The sequence below is a fragment of the Chelonoidis abingdonii genome, chromosome 3 (assembly GCF_003597395.2).
Source record: "Chelonoidis abingdonii isolate Lonesome George chromosome 3, CheloAbing_2.0, whole genome shotgun sequence".
NCBI lineage: Eukaryota > Metazoa > Chordata > Testudines > Testudinidae > Chelonoidis > Chelonoidis abingdonii.
The window spans coordinates 108,181,970-108,209,320 of NC_133771.1; the positions used below are offsets into that span (position 1 = coordinate 108,181,970).

General features: G+C 41.6%; 1 protein-coding gene across 1 annotated transcript in view; it reads left to right on the forward strand.

Moving 5' to 3' along the window:
* PDE7B (phosphodiesterase 7B) overlaps positions 1–27,351 on the forward strand; it is a 289,123-nt gene that overhangs the window by 232,752 nt on the left and 29,020 nt on the right. The window contains exons 4-6 of the mRNA XM_032770233.2: positions 22,102–22,253; positions 23,554–23,617; positions 26,144–26,239. Of these exons, the coding sequence (XP_032626124.1) occupies positions 22,102–22,253; positions 23,554–23,617; positions 26,144–26,239 (312 nt within the window). The remainder of the gene's footprint in view (positions 1–22,101; positions 22,254–23,553; positions 23,618–26,143; positions 26,240–27,351) is intronic.

Sequence of the window (27,351 nt, forward strand, 5' to 3'; positions counted from 1 at the left end):
TTATCTCTAGCTTGCTTGCTAGCATATATTTACCTACCCCTGGAAATTTCCACTACCTGCGTCTGACGAAGTGGGTATTCACCCACGAAAGCTCACGAAAGGTCACGCTCCAAAATGTCTGTTAGTCTATAAGGTGCCACAGGATTCTCTGCTGCTTTTACAGATCCAGACTAACACGGCTACCCCTCTGATACATAGCAGAGATGGTGAGCTTTGTAGTTGTAAAGAGTTATTTCAGAAATAGTTCATAGGTTATAGTCCAATGTTTATATTTCAGGGTGGTTCAGTCAGAACTGGGATCTCAGTCCTTATGGACTAAACTTCCCCTGCATGACACCTCAGGCAGATCGGAGATTTAAAAAAAAGGATCAGGACTCAAGGGTCTTTTATACAGTTTTCTAGCAGCCAGTTGACCATACAGTCCTGGGTGACCAATAAGCTTTTGATGTAATCTTCTATTTACTAAACCTCACCAGTAATTAACTACATGGATTAACATAAGATAAATTTTCCATTAAGCAGTTTATCACAGACTTTAAAGAGACACATAGACAATGAGATTATTGCACCCAAGATTCATGTAAATGTTAATATTCCCTTTTGATCTCTGAATCAACAGTTATGCTGACAGACAGGAACTGTCTGTTTACATAGCCAACATTTAACCAGCTCTAATTAAACACATACAATTAGCATCACCATTAATTCTTTTTGCATTTCAAAGTTCTAGCCAATCCGAGCATCCAACGGCCCTAATTATAATTTGCATACTTTCTAACATGTCTTTAAAGGTTGGCTTTGGGTTAGTTAGCCTGCAAGCTGTTTAACCCTTTCTGGCCATGCATTACACTTTGTATAAGATATGTTGCAATCATATAACAATGGTAGCAATAATGATTTGCATGATTATATTTTAATTAGACAATGTCACAGTTCCTCTTGTAATTCTGCCCTCACAAATGTATATAGCCTTATGTTTTCTTGAACTGTAGCTGGGCGGGTGACCTTTAGCTTTAAAAGTTGATTTGTGGAGGACAAAATTTAACCTAAATGATGACCCAGTAGTTGATCAGGTGATCCCATGGCCATCATCTATTGTATTCCTGTGCTCTAGCATAGCTATATGTGTTCTTGTCTTAAACTACTGGGTCCCAACAACTTGGAGGGGCTTATGACCACACCTGAATCTATGTGCATTAGTGTAGTGTCATAAATGGATAGTAGTAAGGGTTAAGTTTCTTTACCTGAAAAGGGTAACGAACACCTGACCAGAGGACCAATCAGAGAACTGGATTGTTTAAGTCAGGGGCGGATTTGTATACTCGGGGTCTTTGTTGTTTTCTTAGCTTGAGGAACAAGTCTTTCTTTAATTCTTCCTAATACTTCTTCTAACATCTGAGTACCCAGAACCGCAAAGTAATTCAGCTAGGATGTCTTTGGGGTGTATTTACCTGTATGTTAATTGTTTTTGTGCTGGTTTAATTGGGCTATCTTTTAAATCAGACTGTTTCTTTATATTTTCTTATAAGCAAGAGCCTGTATTGAGTTCTTAATGCAAGATGATTGTTTATATTTTCTTTCTTTTTTCTATAAGTTTCTTGTTAAACCTTGTGAAAGTTTTTCCTAGGGAGGCAAAGGGAAAAGCCGGCTGTGAGCTATTTTCCTATTTGGGTCCAGGGAAAGAGCAGACTACGGGGAAAGAGACGACGAATTTTCTCTGTTCTCTGGTGGTTACAGTTTTTCCCTCGTTCCTGGAGCAAGGGTGGCAGAGCCAGCTGTGGGTATTTTGCATCTCCATTTCCTGAGGAAGCAAAAGCTGGTTTCTTGGGCACAACAGTTAGCCGCGAGGCAAGCCTGATAAGGGGGAAAGAGGTTATTTCCCTGCTTTTAGCATCCAAGGGATTGGAATCTGGGTGCCCACCAAGGGAGGTTGGGACACCAGAGGGAGGAAAGGGGATCAGCCCCATAGATTAATTCCTGATCTGGTGGCAGCGAGAATATCCAAGCTGGTATAGCGTTGGGGAGTTTCAGTAAGCCCCAAACTTTGACGCAAAGGTCCAGGTTTGGACAGGACCAGACTGGTGGACACTAAAGTCCAGGTTGGACTGGACGGCTAGATTACAATGGTGTGCAGCGATTGGGAAGTATAAATCATAAGCCTAGCTACATATTTTTTCCTGCTAGGCATTGCAGGCAGAAGGAATTGGGTTTTTAAGGGCAGACAGGAAAAAAAAAAATTTTTTTTTTCTTTCCCTGCTGTTTCAGCCGTGCGCATTTTTAGTAGGCTCATTAGAGAGAGCTTAAGAGTCATTGGTTGGAAACAATAGCCTTCTCTTTCAGAGGCTTGCTAGCAATCACACAGTCCAGGAGGAAGAGATTGGTTTACAGACACAAATTTTTTTTTCTTCTCCTTGCTGCTCTTGGATCTTACTTTAGGAAGACAGGGTTTTACCGGGCTAGAGAGCTTGAAATTTTTTTTTCCTTACTAGCAGCTTGCAATATTTTTTTTTCAGTCATTAAGAAGGCCCATTACAGACTTTTGTTAAACAATTGAACTTAAGTACCCAGCAGCAAACTCAACAGGTAAATACAGTAGCTTTGTTTGGTTCAATTGCAATCAAACAGAGCTAGGACAAATTCAGCAGGCAGAAGCAGCAATTCTGACAACAGAGCCAGAGGGCACTCAACACAAGAAAAAAACATGAGTTCAAAAGATGAGCAGAAAAAGAAAGAGCCCGCTACAAGCCAAGACAAGAAAATAAACATAGAGAAGAACAGTGGGAATTAAGCCAACAAGATGCCCAGGAGCAGCTCACGAAGAGATCAAGAAGCCAAAAAGGCAGATCACAAAAGAAACACAAGAACAACAGGCGTTGTTACGAAGAAAACAACAAGAAGAAAGGCAGTTTACGAAGAAAACAAAAGAAGAAGAGCGATTCACAGAAGACAGTAGAACTACAAAGAGAGGCTCACCAGCAGGCCTTGGAATTAGAACGGCTAAGCCACGACCCCAACATAACCTAACCCTCCGCCGCCGTTGTTGTTCCACCGCACAGGAAATTTCCACTACAAGGCAGGTGAGGACCCGAGACCTTCTTAGAAATTCGAAAGGGTCTGTATTGGGTACAACATCCCTGAAAACCATAATGCTAGAGCTGAGGTCACACATCCAGTGGACCCTTGGATGTGGCGGCTAAAATGCCAAAGGAACAAATGAATGATTATAAACTGTTTCAAAACCCAAGCCAGATCCGACTGGGGATAACCCCGGATCACGCCCGTCGGCGATCAGAAACAAAAGTGGAAACCAGAGGGGTCCTTTCCCGACCACGCCTACTACGTAGGGAAGCCTTGCGACGCCTGGATATCAGAAACCCAGTTCAAACCTTTGAAGAATTGCGCCACCTCATATGCATGGACAGTTCTTGGATGGTGTTCCTGAGGGAAATCACGGTACATCCTAGATGGCAAACCCACACTCTCACCGAGGGGGGAGATTGGAGCCAAATGGATGCCGTGGCAGAGAGCAAGAATCTACTGTAAAGGGGAGTGAAACCCCAGGAGCCCCCCAGCAATAACCCTACAACCGAGGGCAACCCAAACCCACCTACAAACCAAGAAAGCCGCAGCACACCCTATCCTTCCACCTCACCAGTCTCCAGTGACTTCCTCAATCCAGTAACCCGTTTCTGGAAAATGCTATCACTGTAATGAAACGGCACATCAAGGCCAACTGCTCCGAATAACCCCACCCGGTGCAAGTCATTGCACCCCCAGCGGAACCTAAGACCCCCAGGCCCAGATACCTCTCAATCCCCTTGGAGCAAAGGGAAAAGCTGAGAGTGGGCGGAAGAGGGTTACCGCGTGGAGAGACCGGGAGCACAAGTGTCATACCACCAATCCTTCGTCGATCCCAAACTCATCAAACCCAGGGCCAAAGTGACCATACCCCTTCATTTCACAAGCTGTGGACTTACTACAGTGAACTGCCTGTCCAGTACAAAGGCTGGTCAGGAATGTGGACTTTTGCAGTCTATGACAATTATCCATCCCCATGCTACTGGGAGAGAGACTTGGCCAACAAGTTAAGCAGTCCCAGAGAGGAAGAATGGTTACACGCAGCCAAACCAGACAAGCTTCCCGACCCATCCTATCTGAGCCGTCCAAGAAACCTGTCTGTGTTACCAGAGACCCAGACTGAGGTGTTGGACCGGATCCCATGTCAACGGCGAACCAGCCACAACCTCCAGTCCCAGACCCGGAACTGGAACAGCAACCAGCACAAGCAAGCGCAACCACACCTTCAACCCAATGCCAGAAGGGACCAACGAGCCTGAACTGGCAGAAGCAACAACCAAACCATACCAAGAGGCTCAGGCAGAGCCTGAAATACCACCAGGTGCACCAGCGACGGACTCAAACCCATCAATTTCATCACTTCCGAAGGACCAAGCCCAATCCCCGCCTGAGGAAGAACTGGAGTCCCCAGCTTCAAGGAACCAGTTCCGGACTGAGCAGAAGCAGATGATAACCTTCAGACAGCTTGGCGCGCGCACGGAGCAACCCACGCCTCTCAGCTCTTCTGACCGATCCGGTTTGTTATAGACCAAGGACTTTTTACAGGAAATTCTTTCTGGTGGACGCCAGGAAACAAGGGCAACTGCACAAGCACAAGCGTTGGTGGTTCCAACTAAATACAGGGGGAAGCTCTTGGCTTAGCCCATGATCATCCCATGGTCATGCTGGGTGAACAGCACCAAAGACAGGTTGGGAAGTCTTTCTACTGGGAGGGGGTGGGCAAGGAAGTTGCCCAGTATGTCCAGTCTTGTGAGCTCGGCCAAAGAGTCGGAAAGCCTCAAGATCTGGCCCAAGGCCCCTCTCCAGCCACTCCCCATAATTGAGGTCGTTCAGCGAGTAGCTGTGATTTCTGGGTCCTTTCCGAGAAAGACACCCAGGGAAGCAGTACGTACTGACTTTCGTGGACTTTGCGACCCGATGGCCAAAGCAGTGGCTCTAGGTAACACCAGAGCTAAAGCAGTGTGCCAGGCCCTAACTGACATTTTCACCAGGTCGGTTGGCCCTTGAAATCCTACCGATTCAGGATCTAATTTCCTGGCAGCCCATGGAGGACTGTGGAAAAATCATGGGTGAATCACTTGATTGCCACCCATTACCACCACAAACCAATGGCCTCGTAGAAAGTTTAATGGAACCTTGGGGGCCATGATCCGTAAATTCGTAAATGAATACTCCAATGATGGGACTAGTTGCAGCAGTGCTCTTTGCTTACAGGGCTGTACCGCATCCCGTTTAGGGTTCTCACCCTTTGAACTTTGTGTATGGCATGAGGTTAAGGGGCCATTACAGTGTGGGAAGCACCAATGGGAGGATTTCACCTTCGCCAGGGACTACATTCTGGATTTTGTGAACAACTTACAAAAACACCCTCCGCCATTCTCTAGCCTCGCTAGAGAAAACTACAGATACTCAGGAGGCAAAAGGCCTGGTACGAAACATACCAGGACCGTTCTTCAAGACAGGAGACCGCGGTTATGGTCTTAAAGGCGCAACGGTCCATAAGATGAAATATCCTGGAGGGCCATTCAACAGTCCAAGAGCGCCTGGGAGCTGTTAACTATCTCATAGCATTTCCCGATTCCTCACTAAAACCCAAAGTGTCCATGTTAATTCTTCAAGCCCTTTATTCCAGAGACTTACAGGTTTGTCAGTTTACAGTCCAGGAGCAGAGACCAGAGTGCCTGATGGCGTCTACTATGACGGCAAAAAGGACGCGCGTGGAAGAGGTGAACCTCTCAACCACCTGGAACGTCTGCAGCGGCACAAATCCAGGAGCTGTGCACCACTTCGCACCATTGTTCTCAGCCACTCCAGGACTGACTGAACGGCATACCCTCCATCGACACAGGTAATGCTCACCCATTAGAACACCACCCTACCGGGTGTCCCCTCACGCACAGGCTGCTATACAGCGGAAATCCAGAATATGCTACAGATGGGTATTAATCCGCTCATCTACCAGTGCTATGGGCATCTCCAGTAGTTCTGGTACCCAAACCAGATGGGGAATACGCTTTGTGTGACTTACCGTAAGCTAAATGCAGTGACTCGTCCAGACAACTATCCAATGCCACGCACCGATGAGCTATTGGAAAATGTTGGACGTGCCCAGTTTATCTCTACCATAGACTTAACCAAGGGTACTGGCAAGATACACTAGATGAACCTGCCAAGGAAAGGTCAGCATTCGTCACCCCTGCAGGGGTATAATGAATTAATGTACTTCCTTTCGGGCTGCGCAATGCACCCGCACCTTTCAGAGACTGGTAGATGTCTACTAGCCAGACTGGAGGAATATGCAGTTGCCTACCTCGATGATGTGGCCATTTTTCTGACTCCTGGCCCGCACACCTAGAACACCTGAAAGGTCTTTGACCGTATCGCGGGCAGGACTAACTGTTAAGGCCAAAAGTGTCAAATAGGCCAAAACAGAGTGACGTTTACCTGGGACATCAGGTGGTCGAGAGAACCATAAACCCCCTAAAGGCCAAGGTGGAGGCTATCCAAAAGTGGCCTGTCCCAAAGTCAAAAAACAGGTCCAATCTTTCTTAGGCTTGGCGGTATTACAGGCGATTTGTACCACACTAACAGCCAAATCGCTGCACCACTGACCGACCTGACCAAAAAGCCCCAGCCAACTACAGTTAAATGATGATGAGTGTCAGGAAGCCTTTACCCACTGAAGGCGACGCTCACGTCTGACCTGTGCTAAGGCCCCAGACTTGACAACCATTCCTAGTAACCACCGATGCATCTGAGCTGGTATAGGAGCATTCTTATGCAGGAAGGACCGGATCAGAACTTCCATCCTGTCGTGTTCCTCAGCAAGAAACTTCTGAGAGGAAAAGTCACTGGTCAGTCAGTGAAAAGAGAATGCTATGCCATCGTGTAGCCCTGAAAAGCTACGCCCATACGTTTGGGACGGCTTCAGCTACAAACTGACCATGCTGCGCTAAAGTGGCTTCATACAGCCAAAGGCACAACAAGAAACTACTTCGGTGGAGTCTAGCTTCTCCAAGATTTTGATTTCGAAATCCGACACATTTCAGGGAGCTTCTAACAAAGTAGCTGATGCACTCTCCGTGAGAGTTTCCCAGAATACACTGTTAAAACTTTTCCCTGACAATGTTGAAGTCTTGTACTTGCATGCTTTTATTTCTATGTGCGCATGTGTTGTATTCCTCGTTTAGTTTAAAGTTTTAGGTAGAAACCTCCAGTGAAAGTTTCACTGTCGGTGATTTGGGGGCGTGTCATAATGGATAGGTAGGTAGGTTAAGTTCTTTTACTGAAAAGGGTAACCGAACACCTGACCAGAGACCAATCAGAGAACTGGATTTGTCTTTAAAGTCAGGGCGGGAATTTGTATACTCGGGTCTTTGTTGTTTTCTTAGCTATGAGGAACAAGTCTTCTTCAATTCCTCCTAATACTTCTTCTAAACATCTGTAAGTACCCAGAACCGCAAGTAATTCACCTAGGGGTCTTGGGTGTATTTACCTGTATGTTAATTTGTTGTGCGGTTTAATTGGGCTATCTTTTAATCAGACTGTTTCTTTATATTTTCTTATAAGCAAGAGCCTGTATTGGAGTTTCTTATGCAAATGATTGTTTTATATTTCTTCTTTTTTTCTATAAAGTTTCTTTAAACCTTGTGAAGTTCTTTTCCTAGGGAGGCAAAGGGAAAAGCCAGCGTTGCTATTTCCTATTTGGGTCCAGGAAGAGCAGACTACGGGGAAAGAGACGACGAATTCTCCTGTTCTCTGGTGGTTACAGTTTTTCCCTCGTTCTGGAGCAAGGGGGTGGCAGAGCCCAGCTGTGGTATTTGCATCTCCATTGTCCTGAGGGAAGCGAAAAGCTGGTTTCTTGGGTCACACAGGTTAGCCGCGAGCAAGCCTGATAAGGAGGAAAGAGGTTATTTTCCCTGCTTTAGCATCAAGGGATTGGGAATCGGTGTCCCACCAAGGGAGGTTGGGGACACCAGAGGGAGAAAGGGGGATCAGGCCCCATAGATTAATTCCTGATCTGGTGGCAGCGAGAATATCCAAGCTGGTAGTGAGCTTGGGGGAGTTTCAGGTAAGCCCCCAAACTTTGGACGCAAAAGTCCAGGTTTGGGACAGGACCAGACTGGTGGACACTAAAGTCCAGGTCTGGGACTGGACGGCTAGATTACCACAGTAGGCAACAGAGATTTTCGACCCAAGACTTTCATGAGCCATTGAGTAGCAACTTTATCATCACTGTTGGGGGTGAGGAGGGTCTGGTGACTTTGCTGTCCCCACATTCATTTCAGGGTTGCTCTGAGACAACGCAGGCCATTCACTTTCCCATCCTGCAGTAGTGCTCCTGCTGGCTAACTGAACTGAGGGATGCTCCAGAACACCTTGCATAAGTAGCTTGGGCAACCTGAATATTATTCTGGGGGCCTGTGATCAAAACCCAGAGATTTTGGTTTGCTAAAGTCATGTAAACTGAAGGCAGTGAGTTCTGCACACCTCCGTTTAAAGGAGGTTCATAAGAGAATCGGGGAAGGAGTTTCCTCTTGAAATAAATTCTGATCAAACCATACCCTAAAATGGGAATGGTGAGTGTGAGAGAGAATGTCAGGGTTGTTTTCTTGTTTCATGCTAGATGACCTAAAAAAGGCAGGAGTTGAAAGTAAAAGTTTAGAAATGCAACTTTCCCAAAAACTCCATGGAGGTAAAAGAATAGACTGGAGCAGTGTTGAAATACTGTGGAACAGCAAAATCAAATGTGTAAATGGGCTAGAGTTAGGTCCCAACCAAAACCCCACAGATTTTAAGAAAGTTTCTCTCTGAACTTTGCAGATCAGGCCCATATCTGAAACTAACTCAGGCTAATTTCACAAAGGCAGTTAGGGGCCATTTTGCTTTTTACAAGCTACTGTATTACCTCCAAGCAGCCACAGAAAAGTAGATAATCTGAATATTATGTCTTGTAAGCATTCGGAGCTTTACGCACTTCCGCAGTGAAAATTAACGTAATGTGATTTTCCTTTTAGAGGAGCCTAGTTTGGGTTTCAGAAATAAAGGACTTTAGTAGTAAGGCAGCAGTTAGTCAATTTTCTGATTAATTAAATTGCTCAGTAAGTCACTGAACCAGATCCTTCCAGTGACTCTCATGTGGTGATTAAAATAGGTTTTCATTATCCCATGATGTGTTGTGTCGGTGACTGATGGTACATTTCTTGATGGCATTAATTAAAAACAAGAGGAAATTCCTTGCATCACTGATACAGCCAGATTAGAAAGAAAGCATCTACAAGGTCTAAATAGCACTTGTTTGGAGGTGCTTCAGATATGAGAAAAAAGAACAGGAGTACTTGTGGCACCTTAAAGACTAACAAATTTATTTGAGCATAGGCTTTCGTGGGCTACAGCCCACATCATCGGACGCATGCAGCGGAAAATACAGTAGGAAGAGATATATATACACAGAGAACATGTGTGTATATATATATCTCTTCCTACTGTATTTTCCGCTGCCTGAAAGCTTATGCTCAAATAAATTTGTTAGTCTCTAAGGTGCCATAAGTATTCCTGTTCTTTTTGCAGCTACAGACTAACACGGCTGCTACTCTGAAACCTGTCAGATATGAAAGCGCCTGCTTTGCGCTGTGCATTCACCAACCTGAGATCTTGACATTAATGTGCAAACAAAGGAAGTTTAATTTAACTTACCTTAATCAGTGAACAGAACTAACTTGGATCACCTACTATCTTCAAAAGATATTCAGGACTGTTGGGTTCTTTCTCTGGCTCAGATGCTGATGTGCTGCATGACATTAGGCATCTAATAACCTTTCTGTAGCTCAGTTTGCCCATATGTAAAATGATGCCTTAGAGGCATTTGATGAGGTTTACTTTACCACCTTGCAGTCAATATTTAAGGCTTAATGAATATTTCCAAAGTACTTTTAGATTCTCAGATGAAAGGTGATCTAGAAATGCAAAGTATCAGGCTTGGTAAAATAAGATATGGCCTCCTATGGACAAAGTCTGGATCTGGATCTGACACACCCAGTGTTTGGAGATGTTTGAATCTGTGATTTTAGTTTATCCCACAATAAAAAGAATTTTCAAAATTCAGATACAGCCCCAGGTTTGGGCTTTGAACAATTCCAAGGCTTTTGGTTGGGCCTATCTCCAGATAAAATAAAATCCAACCACAACCTTCACCCAAAGCTCTACGTGATCTGAACCCAAAATTTTTGAGGTTTTAAAAAGGTTTGGTTAACTTTTTATTTTATTGCCTTTGGCTGGGACAAGAAACGGAAGTGCTGAAATACCATAAGAGAGGCCAGGGTCATGGTAGTTATGTCCCAGATGAAATTAGGAAGTGCTAAAAGCTTTGTGAGGACGTTTCAAGGACTTATTGGACTACCCAGATTAAAGAGGTTCAGATAAACACCCAAATCTCTTGAAAGCTTAATAAAACTAAAGGGCCAAACTTTAGAGGTTTACCGCATCACTACAAAATACTTGCCTTATGCCCTAGCACAGAGATACCTCCTGGAAAGGAAAGGACACTTAGCTTTCTAAATTGGTTTGGCCCCTCTCTGCTGTGGATGGCAAGAATAACCCCAAAACCTAAAATTCACCTATGGACTTGCTATGAGCCTCCTATTCATGAAAGGGGAATTAGGATTCTGTAATATTATCTCAGCACGGACAGTTCTGTTTTCTACTAAAGCTCCACTCTAAGCACAGAGTTCTCCCTCTCTGTCTCACTGCATCTCTGTGTGTTTCTCTCTCCACTCTCTTTAAAGGAACAGACAAGTTTTAAAAACAATCCTATTAAAAAAACATTCTTCCCTACATTATTAATGACAAGGTGGATTGAAAAGTAAATTCTGCTTACTGTCATTTATACTGTTTGTTTAGTTTTTGCATTTCCTTAAACTTAGAAAATGAAAGCCAGAAAGTGTTTATATATTTTCCTGCACTAGTAAAAAGCTACAATTTGTTTTATGAACATTGCAGGGGAATGTTTAAAACTAAACACGGACAGTTTTCGCTGCAATTTTAAAATAATTCCATGTAAATGTTTATACCACTATATAGGGTTGTAATTTTTTTTTTTAACATAAATCCTGGGCTTAAGTCACTGGATAGTGTCCTTTTAATACAGGAGTTTTCAAATGATTAATTGTTTGTTTTGTCACCTGACCTTCTGTTACTTGATAAAGAAGGGAAAGGGTGTTTTGATGATAACAGTGAGGACACTTTCCGAATTACTTAAAGAACAGAGAGAAGGGATCATTAAGATGAGAAATGAAAGCTGTATTTGCTGTTATTACTGGGTATGTGGATTCTTCCTCAAAGGGAGAAGGGGAAAACCATTTCCTGTCACACAAGCTGTAATCAGCTGTAGACCATATTAACTTGCAGCTTTAAAATAAAGATCCCGAGTATCCTACCCTACAGACAAGACTGAAGCAGTGAAGCGACGACTTCATATGAAAAAAAATACAACACTTGTTGAAAATGCATGTTACAGCATGCATAACACCCTCTCCAGATAACATATAGGCAACTGAATCAAAGACCTCATACCTACTGTTTGCCTGAAGATGGCTTTAATAACTAGCCAAGTCAAATTCCCCACAACGGCTGAGAAATATCAAGAGAAACAAACCTAGCTTAGCCTTAAATTTGGCTTTAATCTACTCCCTCTTCTCCTTGGATTTCTGTGACTTCATAAATTTCTTTGCTTCAACATGTATTTGCAACACACTCTTCTGCAGGATTTGAGATTCTTTTCAAACCTCCATAGCTATATTTCAGTTCTGTGGTCCCATTTCAGATATACCAGAGAAAATATATTTTGGGGTGGGGAAGTCCAGTATAGCTAGTTGTCATGGTATAATTCCCAACCTGAACCTTAGTGTCCAAAAGATGGGGTACCAGCATGAATTCCTCTAAGCTCAATTACCAGCTTAGTACTTGTAGCGCTGCCACCAACCAGGAATTCCAGTGCCTGGTACGCTCTGGTCCCCCCAAAACCTTGCCCGGGAACCCCAAGACCCAGACCCTCTGGATCTTAAAACACAGGAAAGTAACCCTTCCCCCCACCGTGCCTCTCCCAGGCTTCCCCTCACCTGGGTTACCTGGAAGATTACTGTGATTCAAACCTTGAGCACGAATGGAGAGCGAAAATCTCACTTCCCACCATCCTCCTCCTCTCCCCCTCCCAGACTCTCCCTGAGAGAAAAGTATCTCCTAACACACGAGAGAGAATTAGCCCTCTCTCTCCCCCTTCCTCCCTTCTCCCACCAATTCCCTGGTGGATCCTCGACCCAGCCCCCTGGGTCTCACCAGAATAAAAAAAACAATCAGTGTCTTAAACAAGAAAAACTTTTAAATTAAAGAAGAAAAAAGTAAAAATTATCCTTGGAAATTTAAGATGGATAGGTACAGGGTCTTTTTCAGCTATAGACACTGGAATACCCTCCCAGCCTAAGTATAAAGTACAAATAAAAATCCTTTCAGCAAAAATACAATATTGAACTCCTTCCCAGCCAAATGCAACATTAAACTCCTTCACCAAATACACAATTACCACTCTTCCAGCCAAAGCACATTTGCAATAAAGAAAACAACATAAGCCTACTCCGCCTTATTACCTAGTATCACTATCTGACATAAGAGCCCGGTATCGGAGAGCATTGGGAGAAACTGGTTGCACGTCTGGTCACCCAGAAACCAAAAGAACAAAACCAAATTTCTAACAGGCACACACAGAAACTTCCCTCCCTCAAGATTTGAAAGTAACCTGTTCTCTATTGATCCTTCTGGTCAGGTGACAGCCAGGCTTACTGAACTTGTTAACCCTTTACAGTCAAAAGAGATATAAAGTACTTCTGTTCTATTAACTCCTACTATCTGTTTATGACACTAGTGTTTTTCAGTAGTGTCAAGGATTGTTTGGGAACTTTATGAGTTAGAAGTTGAGCTGTTTCAAGCCACATGAGGTTTTATCTGGGAGGAGACACCACTTGGCACCATAAGGGGACAGCATTCCAAAACTTGTCACAAAAACATTGGCACAGGAGCAATTAAATTAGCCAGACAAGGAGATGAGCATCTCCTCTGCAGGTAGGACCCTACGTTCACAAGCAGTTGCTTTGTGTGCTTGTGATTAAAAAAAATATGAGTTAAACTCTGCATCCAGCCAATAAAGGTGCAGTCCCCTAATTTTTCAAAAGACTGATATCATGGGCATCTTGTCCTGTATGGCCCCAAAAGGGAAATATTTCAGATTTTCTAAAATTCAGCAGATCTGCTCATCATTGACCTCTCTGACAGGTTCAGAGCCCTGATGATTCCTTCATGTCCTCCTCTAGATTTTAGGAGTTATGCTCATCGAATCAAAGAACAGAAAAAACCCATGTGACTTACATGGCCAATCACAACTAATAAGCACCCTCAGACTTTGAGCATAGATCACAGTGGGCAAATTTTTTGGTCCAAGGGCCACATCTGGGAATAGAAATTGTATGGCAGGCCATGAATGTTCAGAAAATTGGGGTTGGGGTGCAGGAGGGGGTGTGGGCTCTGGTTGGAGGTGTGGGGTCCAGGATGGGGCCAGAAATGAGGAGTTCAGGATGCAGGAGGAGGCTCCAGGCTGGGGTGGAGGAGTGGGGTGGGGGGGGTGAGGGCTCCACCTGGAGGTGCGGGTTCTGGGCTGGGGCTGGAGATGAGGGGTTTGAAGGGCAGGAGGGGGATCAGGGCTGGGGCAGGGGGTTGGGGCATGGGGAGAGGCTCAGCGGTACAGGCTTCAGGTGGCGCTTACCTCAAGTGGCTCCTGGAAGCAGTAGCATGTCCCTTCTCCAGCTCCTACACGGAGACATGGCCAGGCGGCTCTGCACACTGCCCCATCCACAAGTGCCACCCCTGCAGCTCCCATTGGAGCGCCAGAGGGGGCCATAGGAACAGGGCCATTGGAGCACGTAGGAGCTGGAGTGGGGCCATGTCGCAGCTTCCAGGAGCCATGTGGAGCAGTCCCCAGCCCTGCTTTCCTGCTGGAGCAGGGCAAGCCTCAGACCTCAAGCACGAGTGGGAGCTTGAGGGCCCACTTAAAATGGCTAGTGGGCTGGATCTGGCCTGCAGGCCATAGTTTGCCCACCCCTGTCCTGGACAGTGATCTGTTTACAATCAATCCAGACTTAAAAAAAAACAAAAACAAAAACACTAGTTCAAATTTACTCAACAAGTGAGTTTCAGGATATTGTGACCTGTACATGAGCATTCAACAAGCCAAAGACGTGGCCAAATGCATTGACTGAATGATTTGGTGGTAATTATTTCATCAGTTGTAACTCATCTGTGGTGATATACTATTTTGAATGTTGTTATTATTTAACATATTGGCGTAGTCACAACCAGGTAGGCCCCATTTTGCTAGGCAGACGACTAACATGTCACAAATGTGAGTCTCTGCCCCAAAGACTGTTATGCTATACCACAGTTTCAGAGACTCTCCAGAAAGACAGTCATAGTTAACATGTCAAGCATTTCAAAAAGAATCTGGGGATGTGCTCCCCCAGAAGACTTTTGTAATTGTTAATGAAAAATGTTTTGGTATAGTATATAATTGAAAGCAAAGAATTTATTATGGATAACTCTGGATTCTGAATTAAATACAAAAGGCAGGAAAGTCTCATGTGGATTTCCAAAGATACTGAAATCTACAAGATACCAATACAGCACTTATTTAATGTGTTGCGTTGCAGTGTGTAGTGTTCTCCTGTCTAATATTTAATTTTTATGATCATAATATATTCACGGTAGGTTAGATCAGCAATTTTCTTAACTTATAAAATATCACTCTGCTCAAAGTGGTAACAGTGTTATCAGCACCAGGGCACAAGGTTTCAACCACATTTAGAATGAAACTAGCACAAGGTTTCAGCCACATTTAGAATTAAAATAATTCTGATTATTTTTAAAGCAAACCTCAATTATGTGTTTTCCAAAATAGCAACAGATAGACCTTAAAAGGGTCAGAGGTCCAATTGGGATGTTTATCTGAATATTCTGAGGTCTGCCAAGCTGGAGTGGAAACTTTGCAGTAACAAGTTGTCTTAAAATGTTTTCTGAAGCTTCCTGCCTTCTGTCTTGCCAGAAATTCCAGGAGAGCAGTCTTTCTTCAGAACTTTGATAATTCCACTCTGATCTTGAACCAGGAAGTGCAGAGGTGCAAGAAAAAGACAGACAATGTAGAGAGAAAATGAACACTTTTTCAAAAGTTTGCAACCAGTTTAAAATCAAGTTTTGGATTAGTTCTTATTTTAACTGAGCCTGTTCACTTATCCTTAAAAAACTACAGCTGTCTTTGAATTAGTGTGAAAAAATCCATGCTATGCCCTTGGACACAGGTAATAAGAATACACGGTAATTTATCTACTGTTAGCACTTTCAAGTATGCTTCTGTTTATAGTATAGGAGAACTTTGAAAGGTGAGAATTTTGGCACTGTATGCTAAACAAAGACAAGACTATAGTAAGAGGGATGTAAATCTAAGCTAAAAGTTTGGTATGAATTGACAGAGGCTTTATCTCTGCTGGAGAAATTAACTGGAGTAAATACTGATTGTTCCCGCTTAGCCAATTAAACGCACCTTGAGTCCACACACAAAAGCACTTCAATCAGTTGTTCCAGAGGCCACCATTGCAGGATGTTAACTCCAGCATCTGTAGGGATAAAGTGTCTCCTTAGCTCACCAGCTAACTATCACCTCTCTCCCTCCTGCCATACCTCCAGAAATGCCTCCTGCAGCCATTTTTTCCACTCCACCAACTCCTCCTCTTTCCCTGCTTTTGCAGGCTCTGATTTGCATAGCAGAGGATAAGCATAACATGTCCACATGGCCAAGGGCGTGCTGCAAGAAAACAGGGATAAAAGCTGTATATGAGTCAACGGTGTGTTTAACAGACCTGATTTATAGATGTTAGGCACCGTCCTACAGCGTCATTGAGGAAAATGATTGGAACATTGTTTCTGAGTCAATTAGTTATTTGAAAATTAACCAACCCACTTTCCCTCCAAGAAAGGGGGCAGATAATTTCTCCTCATTATACACTCAAGTGCTGTGCAAGCCAGAGAAAAGATATCACCGAAGAAAACTCACAGAACTGGTTTGAATGCATAAACTCAATCTGTTCATTTGAAAAAATGGTACTAATACTGTAGAAAAGTCAATGTCTGGTGTGGAGGTTAAATTGTCTCTGTGTAATGTTGATTTACACAATAATTTTTTGTTGTTAACTTGCACTGCCTTTTCCCTTTGTTAATAGTGTCTCCATATTGCCTTTATACGCTTAGTACTCACGCCCATATGCTACCTCAGCAATACAAAACAGAGAAAGATGGTAGGTAGGGAGCTACCAATTCAGGAAATCTCATTTAATTGAAATAACAGTGTGTCGAGGGAGTGATAGGCCATGTACAGGGAGATCTGATATGAGTTACTCCCTTCTTTTCTGTGCTGCCAGTGGCACTTTGTTTTGAGAGAGAAAGATACAAGCAGATCCTCATGGCTTATTAAACTCTTGAGGGGCACAGACAGTATTCAAGTGTCAACCACTATCCTACAGTCATGTACTGTATTTATGAATGATGTTGCCCTCTAACAGCTGCCAAACAGAATGGATAAAGGACTTACTAGCACTGCCAGCTAACGGAAATCTCCTTTAGCATAAGTAGCCTGTGTTTTTGAAGCTGAAGAACCAGGGTAAATGTTGCAGCTTCACAGGGAGTGAATGTGTGTGTTTACACAATAATTGTGCTCCATCCGCAGCAAAAGGATTCCTCACCTAATGTGCCAGACAAAACTTCAATACAATGTGGATGTGCACCCTTTATAGTCATACATGTGCTGCTTTTGTGGATAAGCACAAAAATATCCATAAGGTGCTAGAATTATTAAATAAAGAACATAACAAAATCCCAGATGATGTTTTATGAGTATAAAAAGACATCCCTGCCGATATTTCAGTTTCGTTTCAAAAGTGCACATACATGCCAAAGCTCCTCCTACACGTCCCTTTGCAGCCACATAATCGGTATTTTTCTTTTTTTCAAATCAGCTGCTCATCCCACCACCAACCTCAGCCTAGACCAATCCACACAAGTGGTCCATTTCCTAGACACTACTGTGCTAATAAGCGATGGTCACATAAACACCACCCATACCGGAAACCCACTGACCGCTGTACTTACCTATATGCCTCTAGCTTCCATCCAGGACACACCACATGATCCATTGTCTACAGCCAAGCTCTAAGATACAACCATATTTGCTCCAATCCCTCAGACAGAGATAAACACCTACAAGATCTCTATCAAACATTCTTAAAACTACAATACCCACCTGCTGAAGTGAAAAAACAGATTGACAGAGCCAGAAGAGTACCCAGAAGCCACCTACTACAGGACAGGCCCAACAAAGAAAATAACACGAGCGGGCCACTAGCCATGCACCTGACAGCCCCGCAACTAAATCTCTCCAGGCCGCATCATCAAAGAGCGTACGACTATCCTTAAAGATAGCATCCTCACGTCGTCCAGATCTTGGGACACAGGTCAGTTCCTCACTTATTAGACAGTCTCCCGACCTGGAAGTCAAATAACATCTCCTACAACTCACAGCAAGTGCAACTATAAACACTAATCGCCAGGAACCTATCCTTGCAGACAAAAGCCCTGATGGCCAGCTCTGTCCACATATCTATTCAAGTGACACCACCATGGACCTATCACATCAGCCACCCCATCAGGGCTCATTCACCTGCACATCTACAACATGATATACTGCCCATCATGTGCCAGCAATGCCCCTCTGCAATTTTACATTGGCCAACACAGACAGTCTCTATGCAAGAAGAATAAATTGGACACAATCTGACATCTAGGAATCATGACATTCAAAACCAGTGGGAGAACACCTTCACGCTCTCTAACCACTCAGTGACAGATTGAAGTGGCAACAAAAAAACTTGAAAAACAGGCCCAAAGAGGACTGCGAACTCGAATAATATGCAAATTAGATACAATTAACTCAGGCTTAAACAGAGACTGGGAATGGTTGGGTCATTACACTAATTGAATCTATTTCCCTATTTTAAGTTCTCCTCACACCTTCTCTGGGTCATCGTAATTATCACTTCAAAAGTTTTTTTTCTCGTGCTGATGATAGCTCATCTCAATTGATTAGACTCTTCCTGTTGGTGCATACTTCCACCTTTTCATGTTCTCTGTATGTATAAATTTCTCCTGTCTGTGTGTTCCATTCTATGCATCCAAAGAAGTGGGCTGTAGCTCACGAAAGCTTATGCTGAAATAAATTTGTTAATCTCTAAGGTGCGACAAGTACTCCTGGTTTTTTTGCGGATACAGACTAACATGGCTGCTACTCTGAAACCTGAAAAATTCTTGGCGCCCGCCACATTCTTCTGAAAACATGAATATGCTATTGGCCACAAAAAGGTTGGGGACCACTGATTTAGCAGATCTAGTGAAGATACTCTCCATCAATGAGAGAGTGCTCTCCCATCGATTTGTGTACTCCACTTCAACGAGAGGCGAAAGCGCATCTTCCGTCAACATAGCATAGTGTGGACCCCGTGATAAGTAGATCTAAGCTACTTTGATTTGAGTTACACTACTGAAGTAACTCAAATTGTGTAGCTTAGATCAACCAGCAGCAGCAGGGTAGACCAGGCTGGAGAGTTGACTTCTGAAGCAAAAGTGAAAGGAAGGAAGTTGACAATTTCACAATCACTTGCATTCAGTGTAAAGGCCAGATGGAGATCTGGTTAGGAGGAGTTCTGGCAACTGCTAGTTTTAATGGACAAAGCAGAATGTTTCCATGCCTGTAAAATTTAAACATGTGAGCTGAGATTGTGACAGTAACATAATCTAGGCAAAGAAGGGAATAGGAAAATTGGAGGTAGAGAGGAGAAGAGACTGATGAAGGATTAACTTTGGAATTAAGCCTAAAAGACTTTTGGTTTCCAAGAACTGAGCTGGATTCCAGCAACTTATCAAAAATCACGATATAAAAGAAAGAAATTCACAACCAGTCTTTGGGCTCCTCCCACACTGTTCTCTCCAAGTAACTGGTGTGGCTTTTGATAGCCATTCCCACAATAGTCAGGGTTTAAAAAAAGAAAGACAAGAAAAGTGAAATGACTCTAATTTTTAAAAGGGCGATAGAATTTGGGCAGATACCAGTGAATCAACTCAGAAGCTTTAGCTATCATGCTGCTACAATAATCCTGTTCCTTTTTGGTCTTTCGAGAACACGAGGCTTCCAGTTGTCCTTCAAGCTACAGCCACTTTGCAATTACACATTATTAAAAGTCCTTGGGATATTTGGAACAATCTCCTGTACAATGGAATGGTATGACTTAGGGATTCAATAACTCATACTCAGTGTCCTCAGCAAAATATATATTATCTTTGTTTGCTTGTTTTGTGCCCTTCAGTAGCCCTGAAATTTGGTGACTATTGGATCACATGAGGAGGAAATTCCACCTAGAAAACACTCAAAACTGTAAATTTTCAACAACATTCCTGACCTTTAAGCCAACACAAACCTGTGAAATTTGTCTGTTCCTTTGCAGCACCAATACAGACTTTATAAGATTCTAAAATTAATATCTAAAGACCTCTCTAAAAAGTGCCAGAAAAGTGTTTTAGATACATATTTTTAATATTCATAAGCATGGAAAAGGTCAGATTTGAATTTCACAGAAAAACTAACGCTCAGCACAAATAACAAAAAATGGGAAGAGATGCCCTCACCACATGCATGTTTTGTAAAATCTTCTCTGCATAACAAATTCAGTGATGTACAATGCAGTTGCTCATCTCAAATAATGATAGGCTTGCCCTGAAAAGAACTCTCCATTTTCAGCCAACCCCTTGTAAACCCCATCTTAAAAAAAAAAAAAACATGCTTACCCCCACTTGCCTCTAACCACTACCCTATTTTTTCCTTTGTCCTCTCAACTTACAGTGACTACAGAAGGCAACATTGAAACTGACTAGACATGAAGTGCTGTTAAATGCACAAATTAAACAACTTTTAATTTCTCTAATAGTAAACGTAGCTGTTACTCCTAACAATAATAGAGTAAAATAAATGCCAAACTAAGTCCTCTTTCTTATGAAAACAATTTAATTTTCCTTGTCAAATTCATCCATATATGAAATTCTAGGGAAACAGTCATTCTGGAATTCAGTAAAGAGAGCATATGACTACTGTACAACTTGAATAAGGTATATTCCCTTTTATATGTTACCTGGCATCAGTTAATTGTTTTTTATTCTAAATTTAACTTCTTAGCATTATGCACATGGGTTGGTTATGGGGAAACACCAAACAATATGACAGATTAGGCAGCCAATTTTACCTTTTTTTTTTTTTTTTTTTTTCCAAAATGGGTCATCTAGTGCACTGAAAATGCATCCTTAGGTGGGTTTAGGTCTCTAATGAAGTTTTGCTTCTTCTGGTAATTTATCATTATAGTAATCTCCAGCAGATTGTATTGCAAAGGCTGCACACACAGAAATCACCATCACAACTTGGAAACTCATTAAGAAACAGTGCTGAACTTTTATAAGCGCCAGCGTCCGGGTGCATATAACAAAGGGCATGCAATCTTGTTACAGACTTTGAGAACTGAATTTGACTGATGATTCACTATGGACACTCCAGGGCCACTCATCTTACCATGGGGATGGCATGGAGTCTAATGGCTCTGGTTCATTTACTATTTACCATCAAAGAGCACTATACACACTCATTCACTACCCACATGGGAAAGAGAAGAATTTAATTTTTTTTAAACCACACACAACATCACATAAAAGGAAAATGTCATTAAAGAGGACAGTGTTTTTGTAGCAGTGCTGGTTGCAATAAATGAGAGAGACAAGGTGGGTGAGTTAATATTTTTTATTGGACCAACTTCTATTGATGAAAAAGACAAGCTCTTGAGCTCCACAGAGCTCTTCTTTAGCTCAAAAGCCTGGCTCTTTCACCAATAGAAGTTAGTCCAATAAAAGATATTATCTCATCCACTTTGTCTCTCTCGTTGAAGGGGATAGTGTAAGTCAGTATTAGACTGATCCAACATTAGATCCCAAATTGGGTGCACACAGTTTCCCAGCAAATGTGGGAATGCGGGGGAAAGAGAACTACAAACAGATGCTACAGCCAGAAAAGTTCATTCGGAAAATTAATATTGAGATCTTTTAACTTCTGAGTTCAACATGTACTGGCTTCAGTTCTGTATGGAAAGAGATCGAGTAGATCAGAGTGTCTGATTGTCACATTTCCAAATTCAGAATGCAAAGTATATTTTCATTGTAATCCAAAGGGATTTAGAAGCATGAATGATTAACAAAATCTGGGAGTTTCATTCTGTCTGATTTCCTGAAGTTTACCTTACAGCATCAGAAAAGTTGGTCATGTTTTTGTTGATTGTGTGCCTTATCTGTTTTGGAACTATCCATCTATCTAAAGAGCATAGCACTAACAGTGTTGGTACAATTACTCCAGGAAAATGCAATTCGTATCGTGAAAAGATTTACCCTGCCCACAGATGACAATTCTACATCAAACCCTGGAACTGAGGCACAGACAGACTAAGTGACTTGCCCAAGGTCATACAGGAAGCCTTTGATAGAACAGGGACTTGAACTTGGGTCTTCTAAGCTAGTATCTTAACCACTGCACCATCATTTACCTCTGTAATACACCTATACACCATTACTTCTAAAGCTAATGTATAACTTGTGCACGCACACTCCTAAGAGAGAGATTTTGTTCCTGAATCTGAACAGCAAAGAATGCGGCATTAAGAGTATTGTGGTTTCTTACGAGTTTGAGAGAAGACTTACAAAATTATGAAATGTTCAACGTTTTCTTTTTAAAGAATGGAAAAAGTTGTCCTTGAGCTCCAGCATGATGGTTTTTGTACTAATTATTTTTCACAGATACAACACACTCAGGGGAAATTGGCACCAAGAAAAAGGTGAAAAGACTGTTAAGCTTTCAGAGATATTTCCATGCATCCAGGCTGTTGCGTGGAATTGTACCACAAGCCTCTCTGTACTTACTGGATGAAGACTACCTTGGACAAGCAAGGGTAAGAGACATCTCCAAATCCCCAATCCTTGGAAATATCTTGCTGAAGAATGTCATTTTATAACTTGCTTTTCTGAAAAACAAATGGGTGGATGAACTGGCTAAAATTACCACTCTAATTTCACCCCCCAACAAGTGTACTAGACTTTCCCATGGCTTTTATGCTCATAGCATTAAGGAATGAGCATCATAGTGACAAGGAAATGTTTAGACCTGATGCCAAAGTTCCAACTCAGCCAGCCCAAATTACAATCTGGAATTATTAAGTGATGAACATACATTTGTTTGCCTGAAGGATCCCTAAGTGAGTTGCAAACGTAAGCTGATATAAAACTATACATAGGATTAATTTCAACCACCAAGGAAATGCAGCCACCTATGCAGCAACTATTTAACAGTCCATGGTAACACTACACAACAGTTTAGGCTAGAAAGTAAAGAATGCTAACTGAAAAGAGAAGTCATAGCAGGCAAAATATAATTATCTGATTCTTCCACCCTTACTCACTCTGAGTAGCATTTACCCACATGATTAGTCCTGTTGATGTCATTAGGATTAGTCACATGAGTAAGCATTACTCAGTGCAAGAAAGGGTCACAAATCGTGGCCCCCACTTGGGAATCTGGACTGTGTCAGGTGCTGGGGGAATAGTATGTAGAATTTGCCATACAGTTTGTCATGCAGCTGATCCAGGTTCAAAATCCTGAATACACCTAGTCAACTGTGTAATGCTGTACATAGTGGATGCTACTCTGGACTCCTCTCTGAAACTGCGTACAGCATGAGATTAAAGGTTATTCCTGTGTTTGTTTGTCCGGATAGTACAGCTACATTTTTAAGAGGGCACATCTCTTCACAGGAACTAAGACAAAATGCAGGAATCAAGCCCTCAGGAGAACTCACACTGTACGAGTCATTTTGAAAAATTCAGAGCTAATTTGAGGCAATAAGGGAAGGCTGCAAAAAGTTGCACAGCAATGGACCATTTGGCAAAATGTTTTCTTTGATTTTTCACACGTTCTTCCTGCTTCAGTTGGAAAATATTTTTGGCAGGGTCTCATTTACTGTACTTCTGTCAAGTAAAAAGGCAAGAGGATTTCTCACCCAGTGGAATAAAACTTGTCTCTTGAAGGCAGAAATGGCTGTTTTGATCCAATTTCAAATGCATCTGTATAGCTCTCATGAGGAGAATTTTGAAGCTGCAGCAACTACAGTTATGATACGTAATGTACAGTAATAATTATTTAAATCTGCTTCACAGTCTGACATAAGTCATTTGCTTTCATATTTGCATTTTCAGCACATGCTATCCAAAGTGGAAATGTGGGATTTTGACATTTTCTTGTTTGACCGTTTGACAAATGGTAAGTCATAAAAAAGTAACAACAAAAAAACCCAAATCTTTTTTGTCATATGATGCCTCTCATACAGTTATTCTAGGAATTCCTAATTATTTTGCTAGACTTTTCCTGTTTGAACATTTAAATGGGAATTGTAGGGTGCTCGGCTCCTTACAAGATCACACCGTTAAACATTTTCAGAATGTTCACAATTGTGTTATATTTAAATGTATCCCATATCTATAAATTTAATTTCTTTTTATTTGTCATGGCCTCCTTTTATTTATGTATTGTAAATTGATAATTACTTACCTTTAAATGGCACGTTCCACTGGGAAAAATCCACAAATGCTTTAAAAAATGTGTTCATTTCAGATCAGTAATATGTGCTGGTCCTATACCACCCAGCTACACTGGGATGAGCCTCTTATAATCAGCCACACAGACTTCAGGGCCAGACTCCATCAGCCATGAATTTTTATTATAAAATGGTTTGGGTCTGAATTATGCTTTATTTATATTATTTGTTGGGATAGGATATTAATTCTTCTCTCATTCAATAATGCCATAATTATGAATTGCCAGTTAAAATGTACATGTGTGTATTAAAGTCTATATTTGATTCTGTACACACAGCCACACACAAATCTAGACAATGAAGTAGCATGGATCAGTTAAGAGTAGAGGAAGGATTCAGAGCCAGGGGCGGGGAGTGGGGTCATGACCACCCTATCCTTTCCACACGGCTAAATGGGAGGGGCTTCCCTATTAGATCCCGAGTAGATTGGCAGTCGAGGCAGAGCTGAAGTATGGAAAAGGTTGGGATTCACTGGTCTAGAGGATTACTTATTAGCCCTCTGATTGGCAGTAGAAATTATGAGGAAAGGTGTGTAAATGACAAAGAAAGCAAAAATGTAATCCTGCTGACTTGCTGAAATTACATTGAATATACTGCACTATCCTCCTGTGCTACCATCTTATAGCACTATAGCTGAAGAATCAAAAAAATGCTTTTCTATCCTTTTACCTGTTTCCTCTTCAGACATTCATTATCCTTCAATCCTAAATCACTCTTTCCTTATATCATTGTACTTTTGTATAATTTAAATTTTCTTTCAGTTCCATGAACACTGCAAATGGATTACTATAGAATTACACATCCTCTTCCTAAATAGCTTGTCAGTGTGAATACCAATGTAGGACTCAATTTTGCCATTATTACCTGTACTGAACTCTTACTAAAGTTAGTGTGAATTTATGGAGGGATTGAGTCCTTGCTAAATTGAAACTCATTTTCTGCTGCATACGACTGCATTGTTACTGCCAGATCCAATTATAGCCATGTGCTGAACTGGATGCATGGATTATTTATATGTTTGTACATTCATTTAGGAAATAAAGAAGTTCAACTAATTGCAAACTGATGATTTCTCAGTAATTTGTTTGGCTTTAAATGCCAATTAGCTTTGGCCATGTACTGAAGTAATTGAGATGAACTGACACTATAATTGGGGCTTCTGATTTTAGGTTTTAACTGATAAATACTAATAAAATGCAATTAAAAAAAATGAAATTTATGTTTATCAAATAAGCACTGGAAAAACACCAAAAATGATTACTAAGTAAATATTGATTTCACTCCTTTTCCTGTGCAGTTTGTTTATATAGGCTCTTTGGCTTGTGTCTAAGGGCTTGTCAACACAAGTGGATTTAGAGATGTGATTTCTAAAGCACACTAACATGTTGTGCATTAATTGGCTGTGTAAACCCTGCTGATGTGCACTAAAAGTTCCCCGATGTGCTTTAATGTAGTGCTGTTTGAAACAGTGCTACATATATATACTTAGAGAAAGCCCAGAAAAATCCTGATTTGGGGATATTTATATAGAACTCAAAAGTAGCTAAAATAAATGCTGAAAAATGAAATTAATAAACCCTGAGAAATAGAAGCCCTAAATATAGTTCACAGGGGACATTGTGCTAAGTTCAAGTGCTAAAACCATCAACTCCTGAAGCGGCCCTTGTTGTGAAGTTCACAGTTGTGCTCATACTGAAAGGCTTCCTTCTCAGTGGGTCTTTTCTGGGCATTGCTTTGTGAATTCAGTACATGTATAACGCAGAAACAGGAAAAGGATTTCCAGTACAGTATAAACTACACACAAGAAAGAATATCTCAAAGGTGAATTCCACTGACATTGTCCATACAGGACAAAGTTCTGATCCTGCATACACACTGTGATGAATAACTTTACTCCCATGCACAAAGTTACTTATGTGCATAAATTAGGGTTGCCAACCCTCCAGCATTGCCCTGGAGTCTCCAAGAATTAATGATTAATCTTTAATTAAAGATTGTGTCATGTGATGAAACCTCCAGGAATATGTCCAACCAAAATTGACAACCCTGGCATAAGTGTTGGAAGGAGCAGCTTTCATGAGATTGAATCAGTTCAGACCATTAGAAAATAAGCAAGATCTTGTTTGTGCATGCTTGTCACTGCGTTATTTATCCGCTGTTAAAAGAAGCTAACAAGTGTTCTATATTTTCAGGAAACAGCCTGGTAACATTGCTGTGCCACCTCTTCAATGTGCATGGGCTTATTCACCATTTCCAGTTAGACATGGTTACATTACATAGATTTTTAGGTAAGTCCTTTCTTCAATTCTGTCATCAAAGGCATTTTACAGCTTAGGTAGGACACAAACATGGCTCTGTCTTGCTTCAATTATATTTTATAATATTGCTGACATTTTCAAGAATATATATACGGTATATAGAAATGTCAGCAATATTATATATTTTTATATATATATATATATATATTCTTGTAAATGTTAGCAATTGAACATTTCTGTAAAATACACTAACGTACTTTACAAGCAATAAAGACTCAGACCAGCTGAAGTCAATGGTGAGTCTTCAGTGAACTCTGGATTGGTCTCTAAACCAGTCTTTCATCAGGTCAGATAAAGCTGAACTGCTGATTTTTTTTAAAAAACCAACCACCTTATATTGAGCCACACACAGACTGTGTAGGCCCACACAGACAGAACCCCACACACACTGTAAAATCAATCCAAATACATCTCAGTGGAAATGGAACTGTAGTGCAGTGTTGTTGTTTTAGTGATTTATAGAGCAGCTAAGAGCCTATTTACAAAATTTAACAAATTATATCAAGCTGTCTGTACTGGATAGCACTGATGAAAGCCACTGCCGCCACTGCCAACAGAAATATTATCCCCCATGTTGTCAGGGCACCAAAGAAAGAAAGAAAGCCAAAGACAAGTAAGTCCATGCATCGTGTCCTGTCAGAGAGTTTCAAAGTGAGAAAGCACAGCTGCCACTTCTGGAAAGTGCAAATTCTGCAACGGTCAGGAGGGTACCCCAAACACCAGAGTACTTTGACCTATTTTAACTGCCATAACTGATTGTACAGGGTAAGAAGCAGCCACACAGATCACTCAATCCGAAATTATACAAGGCTTAAAGAATTATCATCAACTCCTTCAAATGATGTATATATTTGATATATAGACATACAGTGCTAGCTGTAAAAAAAACCCTACTGAAATAGTATACACATATACACATCAGTAATTGTTTCTAGCAACTTGTATAAAAGACCAGAAACAATAATTACAACAAAAGCCGTATGCCAGCAGGAATTATCAGTGAGTGATTTTCTCTTTCGTGTCACATGCACATACTCAATTCTTAGCCTCATATGAGGTGTCTCTGTCCCAGTCAGTACAAT